The sequence below is a fragment of the Camarhynchus parvulus genome, chromosome 17 (assembly GCF_901933205.1).
Source record: "Camarhynchus parvulus chromosome 17, STF_HiC, whole genome shotgun sequence".
In the NCBI taxonomy this organism is placed as follows: Eukaryota; Metazoa; Chordata; class Aves; order Passeriformes; family Thraupidae; genus Camarhynchus; species Camarhynchus parvulus.
In genome coordinates, this window is record NC_044587.1 from 9,043,242 (window position 1) to 9,060,342 (window position 17,101).

General features: G+C 49.4%; 1 protein-coding gene across 1 annotated transcript in view; it reads right to left on the minus strand.

Moving 5' to 3' along the window:
- The window catches only part of LOC115910801 (voltage-dependent N-type calcium channel subunit alpha-1B-like), a 328,893-nt gene that overhangs the window by 43,505 nt on the left and 268,287 nt on the right, over positions 1–17,101 (minus strand). The window contains 6 exon segments of the mRNA XM_030961242.1: positions 2,781–2,897; positions 8,478–8,483; positions 13,127–13,210; positions 13,355–13,465; positions 14,467–14,631; positions 16,208–16,409. Of these exon segments, the coding sequence (XP_030817102.1) occupies positions 2,781–2,897; positions 8,478–8,483; positions 13,127–13,210; positions 13,355–13,465; positions 14,467–14,631; positions 16,208–16,409 (685 nt within the window).

A 17,101-nucleotide genomic window follows, 5' to 3' on the forward strand; every position in this document is an offset into this window, starting at 1 on the left:
CCTGCATTGCCAGAGGGAGCCCAGGCCCATCTGCAGCAGCCCTGGAGCTGCAGAGGAAAACTCCCCCCTTGTGCAGGATCCCTGCTCCAGCAGAAGCACAGTTTCTTTTTTGTTTGCACTATTGCATTTGCATTTTAATTTTCCTAGTAAAGAACTGTCATTCCTATTCCCATATCTTTGCCTGAGAGCCCCTTAATTTCAAACTCATAACAATTTGAAGGGAAGGGGTTTACATTTTCCATTTCAAGGGAGGCTCCAACCCTCCTTAGCAGACACCTGTCTGTTCAAACCAAGACAGTCTTTCAGGCGTAGGGACTGGGAAGAGGATATGAAGAATTCTGGCAGTCCTCAGGAGACAAACCCCTGGAGCCAGGTGTTCATGGATCACACAACAGGCAGAGCTTTCCAAGGGCTCTCTCTGTATCCTTGGATGCAGCAAGCAGGGAAAACACAATCCAAGGCTCAGCAGTGAACACTGGAGCTACCAGCAGGCACTGGCACTTTGTGTGCATAATTGTATGAACATTAATTGTTAATGACCTTGCTGGAAATTCAGTCTGAGCAAAAAAAAAAAAATCTCCATCCCAGAAATGTATTTCTGCTCTGAAACAGGCCCAGTTTGGAATCCCAGGAGGACAAAAAGATTCTGAGTTTTAGCAAGAAATCAGTGAAGGCTGCAATGTAATTATGTCACCCAGGCTGAGAGTGACAGCTATTTTCCACTTGGGCTAAATGAATGGGTAATTAATGCCTCTTAATTAGTAATAGCTCGAAAATTGAGAAGTCTTGCCCTCAGGCCAGCTCCTGTGGTGCCTGGGGCAGGAGTTCTGCAGGCCAAGGGAGCAGGAATTGTAAAATCATGAAATATCCTTAGTTGGAAAAGACACCCAAGGATCATCAAATCCATCCCTGTCCCTGCCCAGCCCCCCCACAACCCCACCCTGTCCATCCCTGGCAGCGCTGTCCAAAGGCTCCTGGAGCTCTGGCAGCCTCGGGGCCGTGCCCATTCCCTGGGCAGCCTGGGCAGTGCCAGCACCCTCTGGGGGAAGAACCTTGCCCTGAGCTCAGCCTGAGCTGCCCTGGCCCAGCCCCAGCCGTGCCCTGGCTCCTGTCCCTGTCCCAGAGCAGAGATGGGAGCTGCCCCTCGGGAGGAGCTGCAGCCCCGGGGAGCTCTGCCCTCACTCTGCTCCAGCTGAACAACCCCAGAGCCCTCAGCTGCTCCTCACAGCCCCTCCAGACCCTTCCCCATCCCCATGCCCCTCCTTTGGACACTCTCTCACAGCTTTTTCTTACAGAGGTGCCCAAAACACCCCAGCACAGGAGGTGAGGCCCAGCCCAGAGCAGATCGGTACAATCCCATCCCTGGCCTGGCCACCATCGCTGGGCCTGAGGCACCCCTGGGACAAAACCTGGAGGAAACCTAGGGCAAAAAGACGGATGAATACCTCTGCTGGACACCTCTGCATGAGGGACATGGCCTGAGAGCTCTGAGCTGTGGGGACAGACAGACAGACAGACAGCTCCTCATGAAGCACAGGAATGTCCTGGCTCTGCGTCAGGGCCAAACTCTGCACACAGGATTTGGCAAGGGCTAGGATTGTGCTGGAAAAGGCTGAGCTCCTTCTCCCAAAATCCATCCACTCTCTCCTGACTGGGAACACCTCACACCTGCAGACCCCACAGGGGGGCTGGGGCTCTGTACCCACAGCTCCCAGCCCATGATTCCTGGTGTGTCAGAGCCCAGGATCACTGACACAAATCCCGGCTGCACATTCTGTGTTCTCCTTCCTGCTCTGCAGAAACTGAGCAAGCCCCAGGGCTCTTTACCAGAGTTAAAGCATCAAACAATGAAAAATGGTGGGCAAACCAGCTGAGAGCTGTAAAAATAACCAGCTTTGGGGCATGTGGGCTTTTCTTTAGATCTACAAAACAGCTAATTCAATGTGCTGAGGATTGGTGGGAGGAAGAGCAGAGGTAAAGGAAACCAGGCAAAGCAACTGCCTCAACTTCACAACAAAACCTCAACAAAATCTAATTATTTTAATCCTCCAGTCATCAAAGAGCCAAAGCCTGTGGCTCTACAGCTTCACAACTTGTGTTACCAAATCTCCAGAGGTTGGGTTTCACCTGTGCCAGATCCCACCACACCCAAATCCTGGGGCAGGTAATTCAACCTTACACTCACTGCAGGTGAAGAACAAGGCACTCATCAGTCAGGCCACTGCTTCTTTATGCAAATTCCTGAGCATCCAGACTTTGCCAGAGGGATTTTGGGGTCATCTCAAGGGTAACCTGAGCGTTGAGCACTTGCTGGAGTCTGCATGAGCAAACAGCCCTTCATCCTCCACAATGCAGCCGTCAGGGGATGGTCAGTGCTAACCTGTTCTCTTTTCTGTACAAAATGAATATTCCTGGGGCTGGGCAGTGCTCACCAGCTCATTTTTAGCAGAATTAATATTCCTAGGAGCGGTCAGTGTGAGCCAGTTCACTTTTAGCAGAATTAATATCCCATGTTATGTGAACCAGCTGAATTAAAATTAATATTCTTGGTGCTAACCAGTTTGATTTTCTGCAGAATTAATATTCCTGGGGCTGAGCAGTGCTCACCAATCCTCTTTTCTGCAGAATTCCTGAATTCTGAATTCCTGTAATCGCTCTGTAGAGGTGCAGAGAGGCGATTCCAAGACCAGGGTAGCTGTTGGATCCTCACTGGAAGATGCTCCACGTGCACCAAGCACGACCCTCTCCCCAGAACCTCTTCCCACATTGCCAAGGCTCACCTTGAAGGACTGCACGAATGTCCAGAGCAGGATGCGGATGGTGTAGCCCTGGCGGAGGAGCTTGATGAGCCTGGCTGCCCGGAAGAGCCGCAGGAAGCTGAGGTTGATGAAGTTGTCCTGTGGAAAGTAAAGGTTTTGTGTCCTTCAGAAACGACCGCGATCCGAAACCACAGCCCGCAAAAAAGAAATTAAAATTACCAGCTTCACGATCTAAGCAGCAAATCGGCCACCAGAAAACCTTCCAAAAGAAACATTCGTCAGTGCAGATCACTCCACATGCAGCAAGAATGAGAAAACCCCTCTCCACAAGAGCCCTCCCCTCTGCTACTGGCTCAATGAGAGAAAAGGAAAAGGCCCTGTCACGCTGTCCTTGGAGGGCTGATTTGCTTAGAGCAAGGCAGATTTTCCCCCCCTCAAGACTCGGGGAGAGGGGGATGGTGCCAGATTTTCATTTTGAAAAGGAATGAGGTTGGTTGAAAGTCTTGGTCAGCTCATTTTCGACAGGGAATTGAACTTAAGCCAAGACACTGGCAAGGGACAAAGAAAGGCACTGTCCAGTGAAGATTCAAACATCCTTGGAAGAATGAGGATGTTTTCCAACCTGGAGGTTTCCAGTGTTTGTACAGTGTGGAACTGGACAAGTTTGCCAAGGAGAAACGGCACCAGAAGATTGTTTGGAAGATGGATCAAGGGCAGCGAGTCAATTGGGGAGGTGGAGCTTTCACCAGCAGGAAGATGCCTTAGGAACCTGCTGGTTTTCCAAATTCTTGTTAAATGTGTCTGCACAAGTGGATCAAAGAACTGCTGGAGGCAGGTTCTGATTTTCATTTGTTTTCTAGGATTTTCCCCACCCCTCACCCCATTTTGTTTTTCTTTCCTTTGGGGAAAAGAGGATTCTTGCCCCAACGAGCTAATCTAGAGAGGGTTCTTTCCAAAACAAAACATGCAAAAGCCAGATCCCTCTTGCCCTCCTATTTTAAGGAGATGAAAAAATATTCCCTGTTTCCATAATTCACTTTTTTGTGGATCTCTGATCACAGCCACTTATTTGACTGAGTGAGCTAAAGAGAGAAAATATCCCACTTTAAACTATTGAGCAGTGAAGCAGCAAATATAATCATAAGGAGCTCTGCTTGGTAAAGATGAGCAAAAATTTCCCTTGGATTATTGTTTTACCAGAAGTCACTTTGAACTGACCCACATTTCTTGCTCATTTGGCTACAGAGCTCATGCTGAAATTGGGGGGCTTGTTGGATCTATGGATTCTTTCAATGCCAGCTCAGTTTTGGGGCCATTAGCATTGCATTCCACCAATCCCATCAAAGAGTTCCAGAACTCAAGTCTCAGGCATGCACTCGGTTTCTCTCAGGTTAAAAACACAAGCAGCTCAGAGTTAGGCACAGACCGAAAATCAGACTCGATCTTCAAATAAAGAGAAAAGAGAAAAGCACAGGAATGTTCAATGAAGGAGCAGACAACACTGAGCTCATTCAAGCCAGCAACAGAAGCCATCTCTGGCAGGCAAAGCACGAGCGAGGATTCCCCTGGGTTGGGCAGTAGAACAGGCACTGAAAATGTCCAGTTTGTCTCAGCATCAGCTGCAGTTTTGTCTTCACAGCGCTTACCTTCCCTTCACAACAGTCCAGCTGCACTCACCTGAGCAGGCAGGGCCAGGGAAGGGCTCTGGGGCAGAGCTGGGGCCCAGCTGGGTAATGGGGACCATCACTAATGGGATTCTTCTTCCCACTGTGAGCCAGGCCCAGGGCAGGGCAGAGGTTTAACCATGAGCCCTTTTAATCAGGAACATCTCCCCAGCAGTGGGAACTGGATCAGCCCTCACGTGTAATGCTGGCAGCACTTGGGCCTGAAAGTCTGATTTTAACTTCAGAGCAATGCTCGAGCCAGATCTTTGCTGTGCACAATCCTTAGGCTCCAAGGAGGAGCAGGGGCACAGGATCCATCTCTGCGGGATCCTGTGGGATCTCCCTCCTCCCACATAACTGCGGCCCAGCAGCAGGAGCATTGTCCTGCTCAGGCTTTGCTAAAACCTCATCAGCACAGCTGCCAGGATGTTTAACACCTCTTTGGGCTGGGCTCCCTGCAAGCTGAGCTACCCCAGTGCTACCATGGAAAAGGGATAGAAATGGGAAAAGGGTTCAATCTGGGATTCAGATGGACAAACAGTCCACAGATTTATTTTTCCCCCCACATTCCCTATTTAACTCTGGCATTGCCACTTCCTAAAGAGCAGTGAAAGCCTCAGCTCCATGTGGAGCCACTCCCAACCCAGGAAAATCCCCTTCCCACCACCCTGGGATGTTGGAAGGGCCGTTCTCAGCACTGCCCGGAGAGAGAGGCCATTTCCCCACACTGCTGGGGGCTGCAGGGGCTCCACGTGTGTGTGTGGCACCCTCAGCACCCCACAGACCAAACCCATCCTCCCACACCTCAACTCTCCAGGCAGCAATTGGGATGGCATGCAGCCAAAGGGGAAACTCCACATTGCTGTATTTCTCAGGTAAAACAGTTTTTGGCATCAATTCTCCTCCCACCGAGCCACCTCTGTGCCATGCACAGATCTGATATCTGGGTTATCAAAGTCATCCTTTCCAGGTTGGTTTTTTTTGCTTTCCTGTTGCACAGATGCTCATGGTGCTCACAACAGGCACCAGAGCTTTAGGATTTTATCATCAATCTGAGAAATAATAAATTAGGATTGGAAAATCATTTCCCCCTGGCCTGTCAGTATTTTCCTGAAAAAGGAAGGGCTGGTACTGAAGGGAGCCTGGGGGTCTGGGCATGGCCAGGCACTGCCACCACTTCCAACAACAGGAGATGGGCCATGCATGCCTGGAGAAAACTGGGAAGAGTGGGAAACAGGGAGAATAAACACCACTGATGAAGAGCTGCCCTCGAAGGCTGTCCCACTATGAGACACTGCCCTGTTATCCTTTCTTAGGTTGCTTTCATAGAATCCCAGAATGTTTTGAGTTGGAAGAGACTTAAAGCCCATCCAGTGCCACCCCTGCCATGGCAGGGACACCTCCCACTGTCCCAGGTGCTCCCAGCCCTGTCCAGCCTGGCCTTGGGCTCTGCCAGGGATCCAGGGGCAGCCCCAGCTGCTCCGGGCACCCTGTGCCAGGGCCTGCCCACCCTGCCAGGGAACAATTCCCAATTCCCAATATCCCATCCATCCCTGCCCTCTGGCAGTGGGAGCCATTCCCTGTGTGCTGTCCCTCCATCCCTTGTCCCCAGTCCCTCTCCAGCTCTCCTGGAGCCCCTTCAGGCCCTGGCAGGGGCTCTGAGCTCTCCCTGGAGCTTCTCCTCTCCAGGTGAGCACCCCCAGCTCTCCCAGCCTGGCTCCAGAGCCCCCTCCAGCCCTTGGAGCAGCTCCATGACCTCCTCTGAACTCCAGGATCTCCATGTCCTGCTTCTTCTGGGGGCTCCAGAGTTTTCCATGCTGAAAATCAGGAAAGCCACAAAGAGCAGGGCACAGGCATGGCCTGGATCTATGTCCCAGTGCCTTCAGCAGCAGAGTGGCTTCCTGCCCAGCACAGGAGCTGCTCCCTCTGTCCAGAGGGACACAGAAGGAGCTGCAGGAAGAGGCATCTGACCAAGCCAAGAATGGGATCACTCAGGAAGCTTTAGGACTTCTCTTCATCTGGCATCAACAAGAATTACCTTATTAATAAATTAGTTAAGGAATTACTGATGAGGAAATAGCTGAGTTCCCATTTAAATGTCCATGGTATTGAAGTATTCCTGAATCTTGCACAGGGTCATGGCTTCGTCTGGAGCTTGGGGAAGCCACTGCTGATTTTAAGAGGCTGAAGATTTTTGCCACCCTTGTCTGTGTCTAGAGGACTCTGCCTTTGGAGGGACTTCCTATCAGTGCTTCCATCCTGAGTCAGGAATGCTGGGAAAATTATTTTGTGTGTGATGCCTCATTCCCTACTTGACAGAACATCCTGAGCTGGGAGGGACCCACAGGGATCCCCCAGCCCAGCCCCTGTCCCTGCCCAGACCCCCCAGCAACCCCACCCTGTCCATCCCTGGCAGCGCTGTCCAAAGGCTCCTGGAGCTCTGGCAGCCTCGGGGCCGTGCCCATTCCCTGGGCAGCCTGGGCAGTGCCAGCACCCTCTGGGGGAAGAACCTTGCCCTGAGCTCAGCCTGAGCTGCCCTGGCCCGGCCCCAGCCGTGCCCTGGCTCCTGTCCCTGTCCCAGAGCAGAGATGGGAGCTCTGCCTTCAGCTCCTCCTCTCCAGGATTCCTCTCAGCTTTGCTGCTCCTGCTGTGTCACTGCAGCAGCTCCAGAGGTGCTCTAAAGTCCTCACCTGGATGCCAGGTGGTTGAAGGAGCCTGGACCTGTCTCTATGGAATAACCCCAATCCTAACAAAGTGCAGAATGAGCTTTTCAATCTTTGACCAGTAACAGGGACAGCAGCCAAAATTTAGCAAACTGATTTTTCCCCAATATGTTTTTATGTTCACAGCTAATGCCAGAGCCCTTTTCTGTGCTGCCTGGGCCAAGTGTGCAGCAAACAAAGTCTCCAAATTTATCCTGAGTGCTCCCACACATCTGGAAGGGATCCAGCACCATGGAGGATTCCCTTCCTGGCTTGCACTGGGCAAGCTTTGAACTTACACATTGTCTTTTTCTCTGCTGCATGCCAGCAGAAGATTCCCCCCAGGACTCTCCATGAACATGCATGGAGCTTCTGTGCAGCCTGGAAATAAAAATTCACCCTGATTTCTTTCTTAACAGCAACTGTGCAACAGGAAACGTGGATGTTCACAGATCCAAGAGCTGGTGTCAGGTGGCTGAGCAAGGATTTTTGAGAAGATTTTGGTCTCATAGCCAAAATTATTAAGAATGGAAATATATATATATTTCTGATTGCATTTTTCTTTATGGATTCTCTTTTGTTCAATTGGTGATTTTCAAAGATAAACTTCAATATTTCTGAAGGTATTTTTGGAGTAAATTTGCATTTTGGCACTGAATTCCCAGTGGGATCTGGTTCCTGGTACTTTTCAGCTCTGGTCATAACATGATTTATTCATTTTACTTGGGGTTTTGGGTTTGCATCCAGTGACTGTGTCCACCGTGGTGGCAACATGGGTTCTTCTTTGGGTTGATGTCACAGAGAATTTTCAAATTTAAGATCCTTCTTTCCCATCAGTTTTGATTTGAGGGAAGCAAGTCTGCCATCACCCCAATATTTTGCCTTACAATACATAGGTTAAAACCCCTGTAAGGCTGTCAGGTGCTTCCTTCAGCAGAAACCTCCATCCTCTCATCCAAAAAGAAGCCAAACCCACTTACAGAGAGCTGAATTTGGTACCACCACCTCCAAACCCCAGCGTTTCCAGGTGCAGAACATCCTTCCCTGGCCATCTCCTCTCAATTCCCATGGAAATAAAGCAAGTGGCAGTGTCCCCTTTGGCACAGGGGTGGCACAGGGAGCAGGGACGGGCTATTGGCAACTGCTCAGGTCACCAGTGAGCCCAGGGAGGGAGGTGCAGGGCAGAAGCCGCTTTGGGGCACGCCGCAGTGAGGCTTTTCCACCAGTGCAATCAGAACTCTCATAAAAAAAAAACAAACCAAAACCAAACCAAAAACGTATCAAATCAAAGAAAAACGAGAGAAAATCAAAGCAGAGAATTTAAAGAATTGTTTAAATTCAATGAAACCAACCGTGTCCTATATGTGATGTTGTCATGGATGGATATTTGCAAGATTATTTACAAAGTTTTATATTTTTTTTTGTGCAGCAGGTGCACAACATACAGACGGAGACATGGTTTTCGCATTGTATGTTGATTGGATGGCGTGATTCAGCAGGTAGATAAGGAAAATAAGGAACAAAAACAGGAAACAAAAGAGAAAATGAGTAATCAGGACAAGCAAAAAGGAAACTCTGAAAAATTTCACTGGAAAAAAACCATTGGGCTATCGGGGGAGGTGTTATTTTTATGGGAACTCCAGAAATAAAAAATGCTTCGAACCAAAAGAGATTCGGAGATCCTTGAGGTAACACAGACAGTGCAGTTGTTATTTGCATTTCAGTTTGTAATGCAAATTTGGAGACAATTCACAAACACTTCTCAGGATGGCTTTTTATATTTCCAGGCATAGAAATAGATGTCAGTTTGCTAAACACCCACTCAGCCTCCCAAGGCCGACTGTGTCCACAAGGACACCTTTTCCTTAATCCCACCTCTCTTCCCTCAATTACTGAGGGTAAAAAAACTGACATTCATGCTTTTGCCTGAGGAAATAAAAAAATAGATATTCCACTACAATCACAAAGTAAATTACACGTGACATGACCAGGGAAATTAAAACAAAGCAATTAATCCACACATTTCTTTTCCTTTTGTCTTTACTTCTCAGAGGGTTAAAGGTACCAAACAAGGCTGGTGGAAGCCAAGTCTCTCATTTGAGGCCACCCAGGATTATTTACCTTTGGAGAATACTTCTAGCTGGAAAATATGGAGGAAAACGGTGCTGTGGCAACAATTTGTGAGCCTGAGCTCAGTGTCCCACCTAGGAAACATCTCCACAGGGACCTGGAGGGTGGTGGGACAAGGGCAGCTGCAGGCTGGCAGTCAGGGTCACCTTGGGGCTGTCACCTGGACTTCCCAGCTGAGGAAACTCCGTGGGAATGGCTCTCAGGAGGGCTGGAGGGACTGAAGGGGCTGCCCCAAGCTCTGCCCAGCTGAGGAGGGCAGGCTGGAGCTGAGGAAGGCACATGGAGAAAGGGCCATTCCCTGCTGGGGACACAGCTGTGGGACTGGTGATCCAAGAGCTCTTCTCCTCTCTGCTCTTTCCCTGCTCCAGGAGAGTGCCCTGAGGTGAGGAAGGTGAGGTGGGGCTGGTTCAGCAGCAGCTGAGTGGATGCTCACCCCCAGCCTTTAATTCCTGCTCTGCCCTACCTGGAATTGCAAAGCATTGGGCAGAGGCCACGCCAGGGCCATGCTCTGTGAGTGAGGCCCCTCCTGCTCCTCATCTCCATCCCTGCACGTTCACATCTCTGCATTGGCTCTTTCAGCCCTTTTTTCCTGCATTTTTCTAAACCTGGTTCTATTTTGGAACTATTGGTTCAAAATTGGATCAAACTGGTTCTATTGGTTCATTTTTCTACATTGGTTCTTGTGGCAGCAGCTCCCTGGCCACAGAGAGCAGACACAACTTTCCCAGGCATCAACCTGGGGAAGGCTGTGAGAAGATCAGAGAAAAGAATGAGAAACAATTCTTATCTTAACCTGCTGCACCTGTTCTTGTGCACATGTGGAATGTGTTATGGGGATTTGTGTTAACCACCAAAGGGTGGTTTCTTAATTAGCCACTGGTGATGGTGTTTGGATTGGAGGAGCAATTGGGTCCACCTGTGTCCTGACTGTCTGTAAGGGTGATGGGTTTCTTAATTATTATAAAAAAGTGATTGATCAGCCTTCTGAGAATCATGGAGTCAATACTAATTATCACCCAGCTGGGGGCCTGCAGCGACATGTTCTCAATGCCAGCAGTATTTAAATCAGGTGAAACTGCAGTTTAATAAATTTTCCCAAAGCTGGCCACATGGGGCAGGAACAGAGGGCTGCATCCTCCTGCTGCTTTTCCATCCTCAGGACTGGAAGGGGAGAATCATAAAATCTTGGAATGGTTTGGGTCAGAAGGGACCTTTAAGCCCATTTTCCTTCCCCCCTGCCATGGGCAAGGACTTCCCACTGTCCCAGGTTGCTCCAAGCCCTGTCCAATCTGGCTTTGAGGGCAGGAAGGTTTTAGTGGCAGTGGAGGGCCTGGTACAAGACCACATCCACCACATTGCACTGGCTGAAGTGGAATGAATTCCACGAGGGGCATCCTTCCAGCTGCCATTACCAATCCTGTTATCAGTCCTGTTATCAATCCCATTATCAGGCCACCACTGCCAACACCCCGTGCCAGAACAAAGCAGGGGTGTTCAGGCCTGGCCATCAGTGTCCCCTGCACACAAACTGAGCTGCTCAGGGCACTGTGCAGATCCCTCTGATCCCTGTCCATTGTCCCTGGGGGAGGCTGGCATGGATGTGTGTGGCTTAGGGAAGCGTGTGCTGGTGGCTGTCCCCTGGGGATGGAGGGCTGCTGGAGTGAGATCAGGCAGGAGCTGCATCAAAGAAGTGTTGAAAACCAAGTTTAGAAAGGAAAGTGGCAGGGGATGATGACCCATGGGCAATCTCTGTCTGAAGGGAAAAGCAGAGAGGGAGATCTGGTGGCTACACAGAAATCAGGGAATTGTTCAAGTTGGAAAAGATCTCTGAGATTGAGTCCAACCATTCCCTCAGCTCTGCCAAGGCCACCATTAAATGCTGTCCCCAAGTGCCACATCCACACAGCTTTCAAATCCCTCCAGGGATGGGGATTCCAGTGCCTGACCACCCCTTCCATGAAGCAATTATTCCTAATATCCACCCTCAACTTCCTCTGGAGCAACCTGAGACTGTTTCCCCTTGCCTTGCTGCTTCTTACTTGGGAGAAGAGATCAACCCTCCTGGGTGCTCCAGAAGGGAGAGGATTTAGAGAGAGCAGAGACACAAAGGACTGAGAGCTCAGGGCTGGAGTGGTCCTGGGGACATGTGCCTTTTATATGAGAGATGTTTGTGATCAGCTCCATGTTGGACACTGCCAGGGGAATCTGGTGACCTCCTTCAGAAAATCCTCTCTTAGTATTGAATATATCCAGTTGCTCATAAACCAAAAAAACTCTTCTTTCCCACCTGGGAGGAGAAGGGAAAGGCACATGGGTCCCTGGGAGCTTAGCCTTATTGGAGTTTTGGGGGTAACTCCCATGACTCTGCAAAGGTTTTGATGCTGAAATGTCTCAGAGCCCAGCCTGATCCAGTTCCCTGGCTGGGCCAGCCTGTGGGAGCTGGAGGGAGAGACAATGTCCCATTAACTGAGCAGGGAAGGGCAGCCCTGTGGCTGCTCCTTGCCTGTGAAATAGCTCCAAAAATGAGGATTTAGCAGCATGTGGGCCTGGTGTTGAGCAGCAGAAACCTTCCTGAAGGAGAAGACACCAGTCTGGGAGCAACCAGAGGCTCCCTTACCCCGTGTGAGCTGTCAGTGCTGCTTCCTCCCAGGAAAAGTGGCCAAAGTGGGGCTGGAAAAGCTTCAGTCTGTTTGTGGCTGACTTGCAAATGTTTTCACAAATCTTCAAACCATGGCAAAGGTTTGGGTGTCCTTGGCAAGAAAACACATCCCATGGCAGAGGGAGTGGGGACAAGCACCCTGAGCCTTCCCACAGCACTCAGAGAGGGTGAGCTGAGTAACTTCAGCCTGGCTGCACTGAAAACAAAATCCAAAGCCTACAACACAGGATTCACCAGCAGATAAATGAACACCATTTGTATGGGGAGGAAAACCTGGGGGTTTGTGCATTATTTTGTACCAAGGAGATTAAATAAAAATGCATTTTGTTAGAAACAGTCACATGGTCTTCACCACCACCTGTAAAGGAACATGGGGAGCACAGTTCTGAGCACACACAAAACAGATCTACAGGCAAACCCCTGGGACTGAAGAAAAAAGTTATGGTCAAGTTCAAATTCATCACACTCTGATACATCATCAGCTACAACATGCACTGGGACAGGAGAGGAGCAAATTATATCAGGTAATATCAGACTGTCAGGGATTGAGACAGACATTGGCTGCCCTTAAGGAAAAATCCTTCAGAATTTAATGATGAGTCTGGCCACTTTGTGAGATGTACAAGGCTTGTTAGCAGGGAGACAGCAGCCCTTGTAGGGCTGGCCAGAAATCCTATGTGAAAGCTGTTTGTTTATTCATAGCCCCACAGAGCTTTTGTGACAGGAACATTCCTCCAGTCCAGACTCTTCACCTCTTCCTTTCCCTGTGTCCCTGTCACTACCCTTCACCCTCACCCTGCCCTGTGACCCACACTGGGCAGGAACCCCAAGGGCCAGACACGTGCCCTGCAAAAAACCTCCCACATTAACACAGCAGAATCCCATTGGTCTTTTCCCTCTCTAAATTCAGCAGGATTTTTCCATGAACAGGCAGAAAAGGCCTGGGGATGGAGTAGTTTGCTGCAGGAGAGAGGGAGCTGCTTCCTGGCAGAGTCACGAGCACTGTGCTTCTCATCAGAGCCTTCCCTCTTTGGGGCAGACAGCTGTGCTCAGCTCCATGGAAAAGCAGAGCTCATGGAACAGGGTCAGCCAAGGCCATCATGACTCCCAGAGGCAGCTCCAGGGAATAAGGCTGGTAAGGGAGAAGGTTCAGTGTCTTGACAGGGCACAGCTTTGTTTATAAATGAAATAAATTGAGCAAACTGTACTTACCGCAATCTCTGTTACTAAAATATCAGTAATACTTCCCAACACTGTTACAAAATCAAAGACATTCCAGGCATCTCGGAAATAATTCTGCCAAATGAGAACACAAGGGGAATAGAGGGATCCAGGGGTTATTTTTTTATTGCCAGCACAGGTCAGGCAGTTTTTTGTTTGTTTGTTTTTAAACGTGCATCACAAAATGTGAGCATTTCAAGAGGGAAAAGAGGTACCTACCAGCACACCAAAGGCAATGATCTTCAGCACACATTCCATGGAAAACATGGATGTAAACACAATATTCAGGCATTTCAGCATTTCTTCGTATGCTTCTGGAGCATCATAGAACTAAAGCAGGATGGAAGAAGGGCTGTTACTGGAAGATCACTGACAGAGTAAAACCTTGCCCAGCTGATTCCTGCTCATTTTAGTCAGGATTCTGTGCTCACTTTGAGCAGGATTTGGGGTTACAACACAATTATTCCTGTCTCTCTTGCTCCATCCTGTACTGAGGGGGCAGCAGGAATATCCCCAGCAGTGGAGACTGCTGCTGAGGGACATCCCCCTGTAAGCACACACGGACCAGGAGGGAGGAAGGGCATTTTCCAACCCAGAGGATAAATGCAGAACTGTTTCTTCCATTAAGAATATATGGAGACCCCTTGACTGTAAAGATAGTCTAAGACAGGCAAGGGATAGGAGGGGACATCATCCACCTGTGTCTCTTCCCCCACTCTGGATCACATCCCAGGAGCCTGATGCTGTTCCAAAATTGAGTAATTTCACAGAATGATAGAATGGCTTGGGTTGGAAGGAACCTTACACATCATCCAGACCACCCCTGCCATGGCAGGGACACCTTCCACTGTCCCAGGTGCTCCCAGCCCTGTGCCACCTGGCCTTGGGCACTGCCAGGGATCCAGGGGCAGCCCCAGCTGCTCTGGGCACCTGTGCCAGGGCCTGCCCACCCTGCCAGGGAACAATTCCTGCCCAATATCCCATCTAACCCTACTCTGTTTCAGTTTGAATTTCCATGGCCTGACTGGACTTTGAGCAGCGCCAAGACCCTGCTCTGCAGGAGAAAGCTCAGGCTGGGCTGGAGATCAGGACCTGCAGATCCCAGTTCCCATCCCATGGTCACACACCAAAGGGGCTGAGCCCAACCACCCCTCTGCAGGGAACCCCATGGTGGGATCTCATCCCAGCGAATCCACCTCCCTCAGGGGCCAAAGGAATCCCATCAGGCACATGGGGAGTGGTGGCTGCTCTGCTGAGACCCCCAGCTCTCAGGGTGAGAGTCTCTCCAGCCAACAGCCCAAAATTCCATGATTCAGGGAGATCCCACTCACCTTCATCATGAGGACGATGGTGTTGAGAGCAATCATGACCATGATAAAGTACTCAAAGGGAGGGGACACCACGAATTTCCACATCTTGTACTGGAAAGATTGCTTGTTCTGAGGCATGTAGCGGGTCAGGGGCTTGGCACTTATGGCAAAGTCTATGCAGGCCCTCTACAAAACAAAAAGGGGATGAAAAGGTGCCACAGAAAGGGCTGGAAGTCTTTATCCATCAGGATGTGGTTGGGAGAGTGAGCAGAGCATTTACACCAAGTGAGTACTGGCTGTTCCTGTAAAATGCAGCACAGGACCCCCAAATCCTGATCCATTTTCCTGGAATATTTACCCTATAACATTCCTATACCCCTTGCAGTCCTACCTCATTCCATTAGAGCCCAGCTCCTCCTAGGTCCTGATCCCTTCACACTTCTAAAAACATTTCCAATTCCTCCTGATGGGTGATTATAGGAACCAGAGGATTGGTAAAGATGTTATTTGTGGTTTTTAAAAAGTATTGTGGAACTCGGGTGTGTCCTCACACACAGCAAGACCCAAACAGCTCGGAATGTTTCATAAAATGAGAACTGAATTTACCAATAAATCATCCACCAAAAGCACTTGGGGGAACTCTCAGAGATCCCCTTCACTGGCTATTTCTGTTCACTTTATTATGAATATAAAACTGTGATAAAAATTGCTTTCTATAAGAGGTTTTGATTCTGGAGCATTTTCTCAACTTGAATTTACATAAGAATTTCAAGTCTGAGATCACTTTCTGCTCAGTTGGAAAATAACATGGGTAAAGCTCTCTAAATATTCTGCTTTATTTTGGACTTTTTGTTCATTTAGACAAACAAGGAACTAATTAAAAATCACTTCAAAATTCATCTCTTTTCATCAAAAATCAGGTTCCAGTTTCAAAATATATGAAAAGAGATGGTTCTTCCCAAAAGAGGTCATTGAGGCTGTGGGACCCTGGAGGAAGGATGCTGCAGATGCTAAAAATCTGCATGGATTGAGAAGGAAACTGGATACACCCATGGCAGGAAGATACACAGATGCCAGTAACTAAAGAAAAACCAGCTCAGGAAGTCCCTGAGTGGAAAACAATGGTATTTTTGTGGGCTTTAAAGAAAAGCCTCACAGCTTCTTCTGCCCTGGTCTTACACTCTTCTCAAGGCATCTCCTTTTGGCTGCTGCTAGCAGGAAAAATCCCAGCCAGGCACAAAACCAGGCTGGAGAGAGGAGTTTTCACAGCAGTTGAACCTCAATTTGGTTTCTGAGGTCTGCCCTCAAGGTTTGCCTCCTTCAACCCCTCCACACTCGAGCAAACATAAAATCATGGAATGGTTTGGGCTGGAAAGGACCTTAAAGCCCATCCAGTGCCACCCCTGCCATGGCAGGGACACCTTCCACCATCCCAGGCTGCTCCAAGCCCTGTCCAGCCTGGCCTTGGGCACTGCCAGGGATGGGGCAGCTTCTGCCAGGGCCTCCCCATCCTCACTGTGGTGTGGTCCAGGGGGATGTGTGACAGTGGTTCCCAACAGGAAGCACCTGAGGGCTCTCCCGGGGTTTGTTTTATGCAGAAGCTGAAACAGCCACTCATTTCTTTGGTCTCTACACCACACCCTCCAATAAGCACTGCTCTCCAGTCCCCCCAGCACAGGGGGAACAGGGAGTGGACTTCCACCAGTACCCAGGGGCTCTGAGCCCCTGGAACACCAATTCTGGAGTTACAAGAGGTGGGTACCTCGTTTTTCTCGAGGCTGCACTCTGACATCACTTTATCTCCTTGCTCCTGGAAGGTGATGATGATTAACGCCACAAAGATGTTGACAAAGAAAAAAGGGAAGACAACAAAATACACCACGTAAAAGATGGACATTTCCATCCTGTAGCCAGGGCTGGGCCCCTGTTCCTCGTAGGTGGCATCCACTGAGTGCTTCAGCACACTGCAAGCAAATGCAAAGAGAGAGGAAAGGTCAACACAATCCCTGGAAAGCACCAAGGACCCCCTGAGAATCACTCCCTGGCCTTCACTCACGTGCAGGGTTTTCCACATATGCTCAGGAAAAGCTTGCTCCCATCCATGAGGCTGGGAAGAAGTTTTCCTTGAGGATATTTTTAAGGAAACCCTTTGTTCTCACCATTCTGCAGAATGGTGGAGATTTGCTGTGCCCAGATCCACTGATCCCCCCTGACCTCCCGAAGGGGAGAGGATCCAGCTGGATCTGGCTTTTCTTCTCTGGTCAACAGGGATGGAGTAAGAGTGGGAAAAGGGAGGTGTTGATGACATCCAAGTAGGGGAACACAGTGAGGGACTGGAAAAGGGAGGCTGATGCTGTTTCAGTCTTTATTTTATGAAAGAGTGGAATGTGGAGGCAGAGAAGCCCTGGCCACACACTGCACTCCACGTGTGCCAAAATAAAGTCATGTGCTGAACAGGAAATGTCAGTTGGGGCCTGTCATGCCCAGCAGACTTTCAGCAGAGCTCACAACATTTTTTCCCCTTAGTTTTCTACCATTTCCATTATCATTTTCACCCCTGAGAAAGGTGTGTGAGTCCAAAAGCCTGAAGCAAGAACTGAAAACTTTCTGAGCATCCCTGTGCAAGCTCAGGAGAGCACCAAGGAAAATGCAGAGC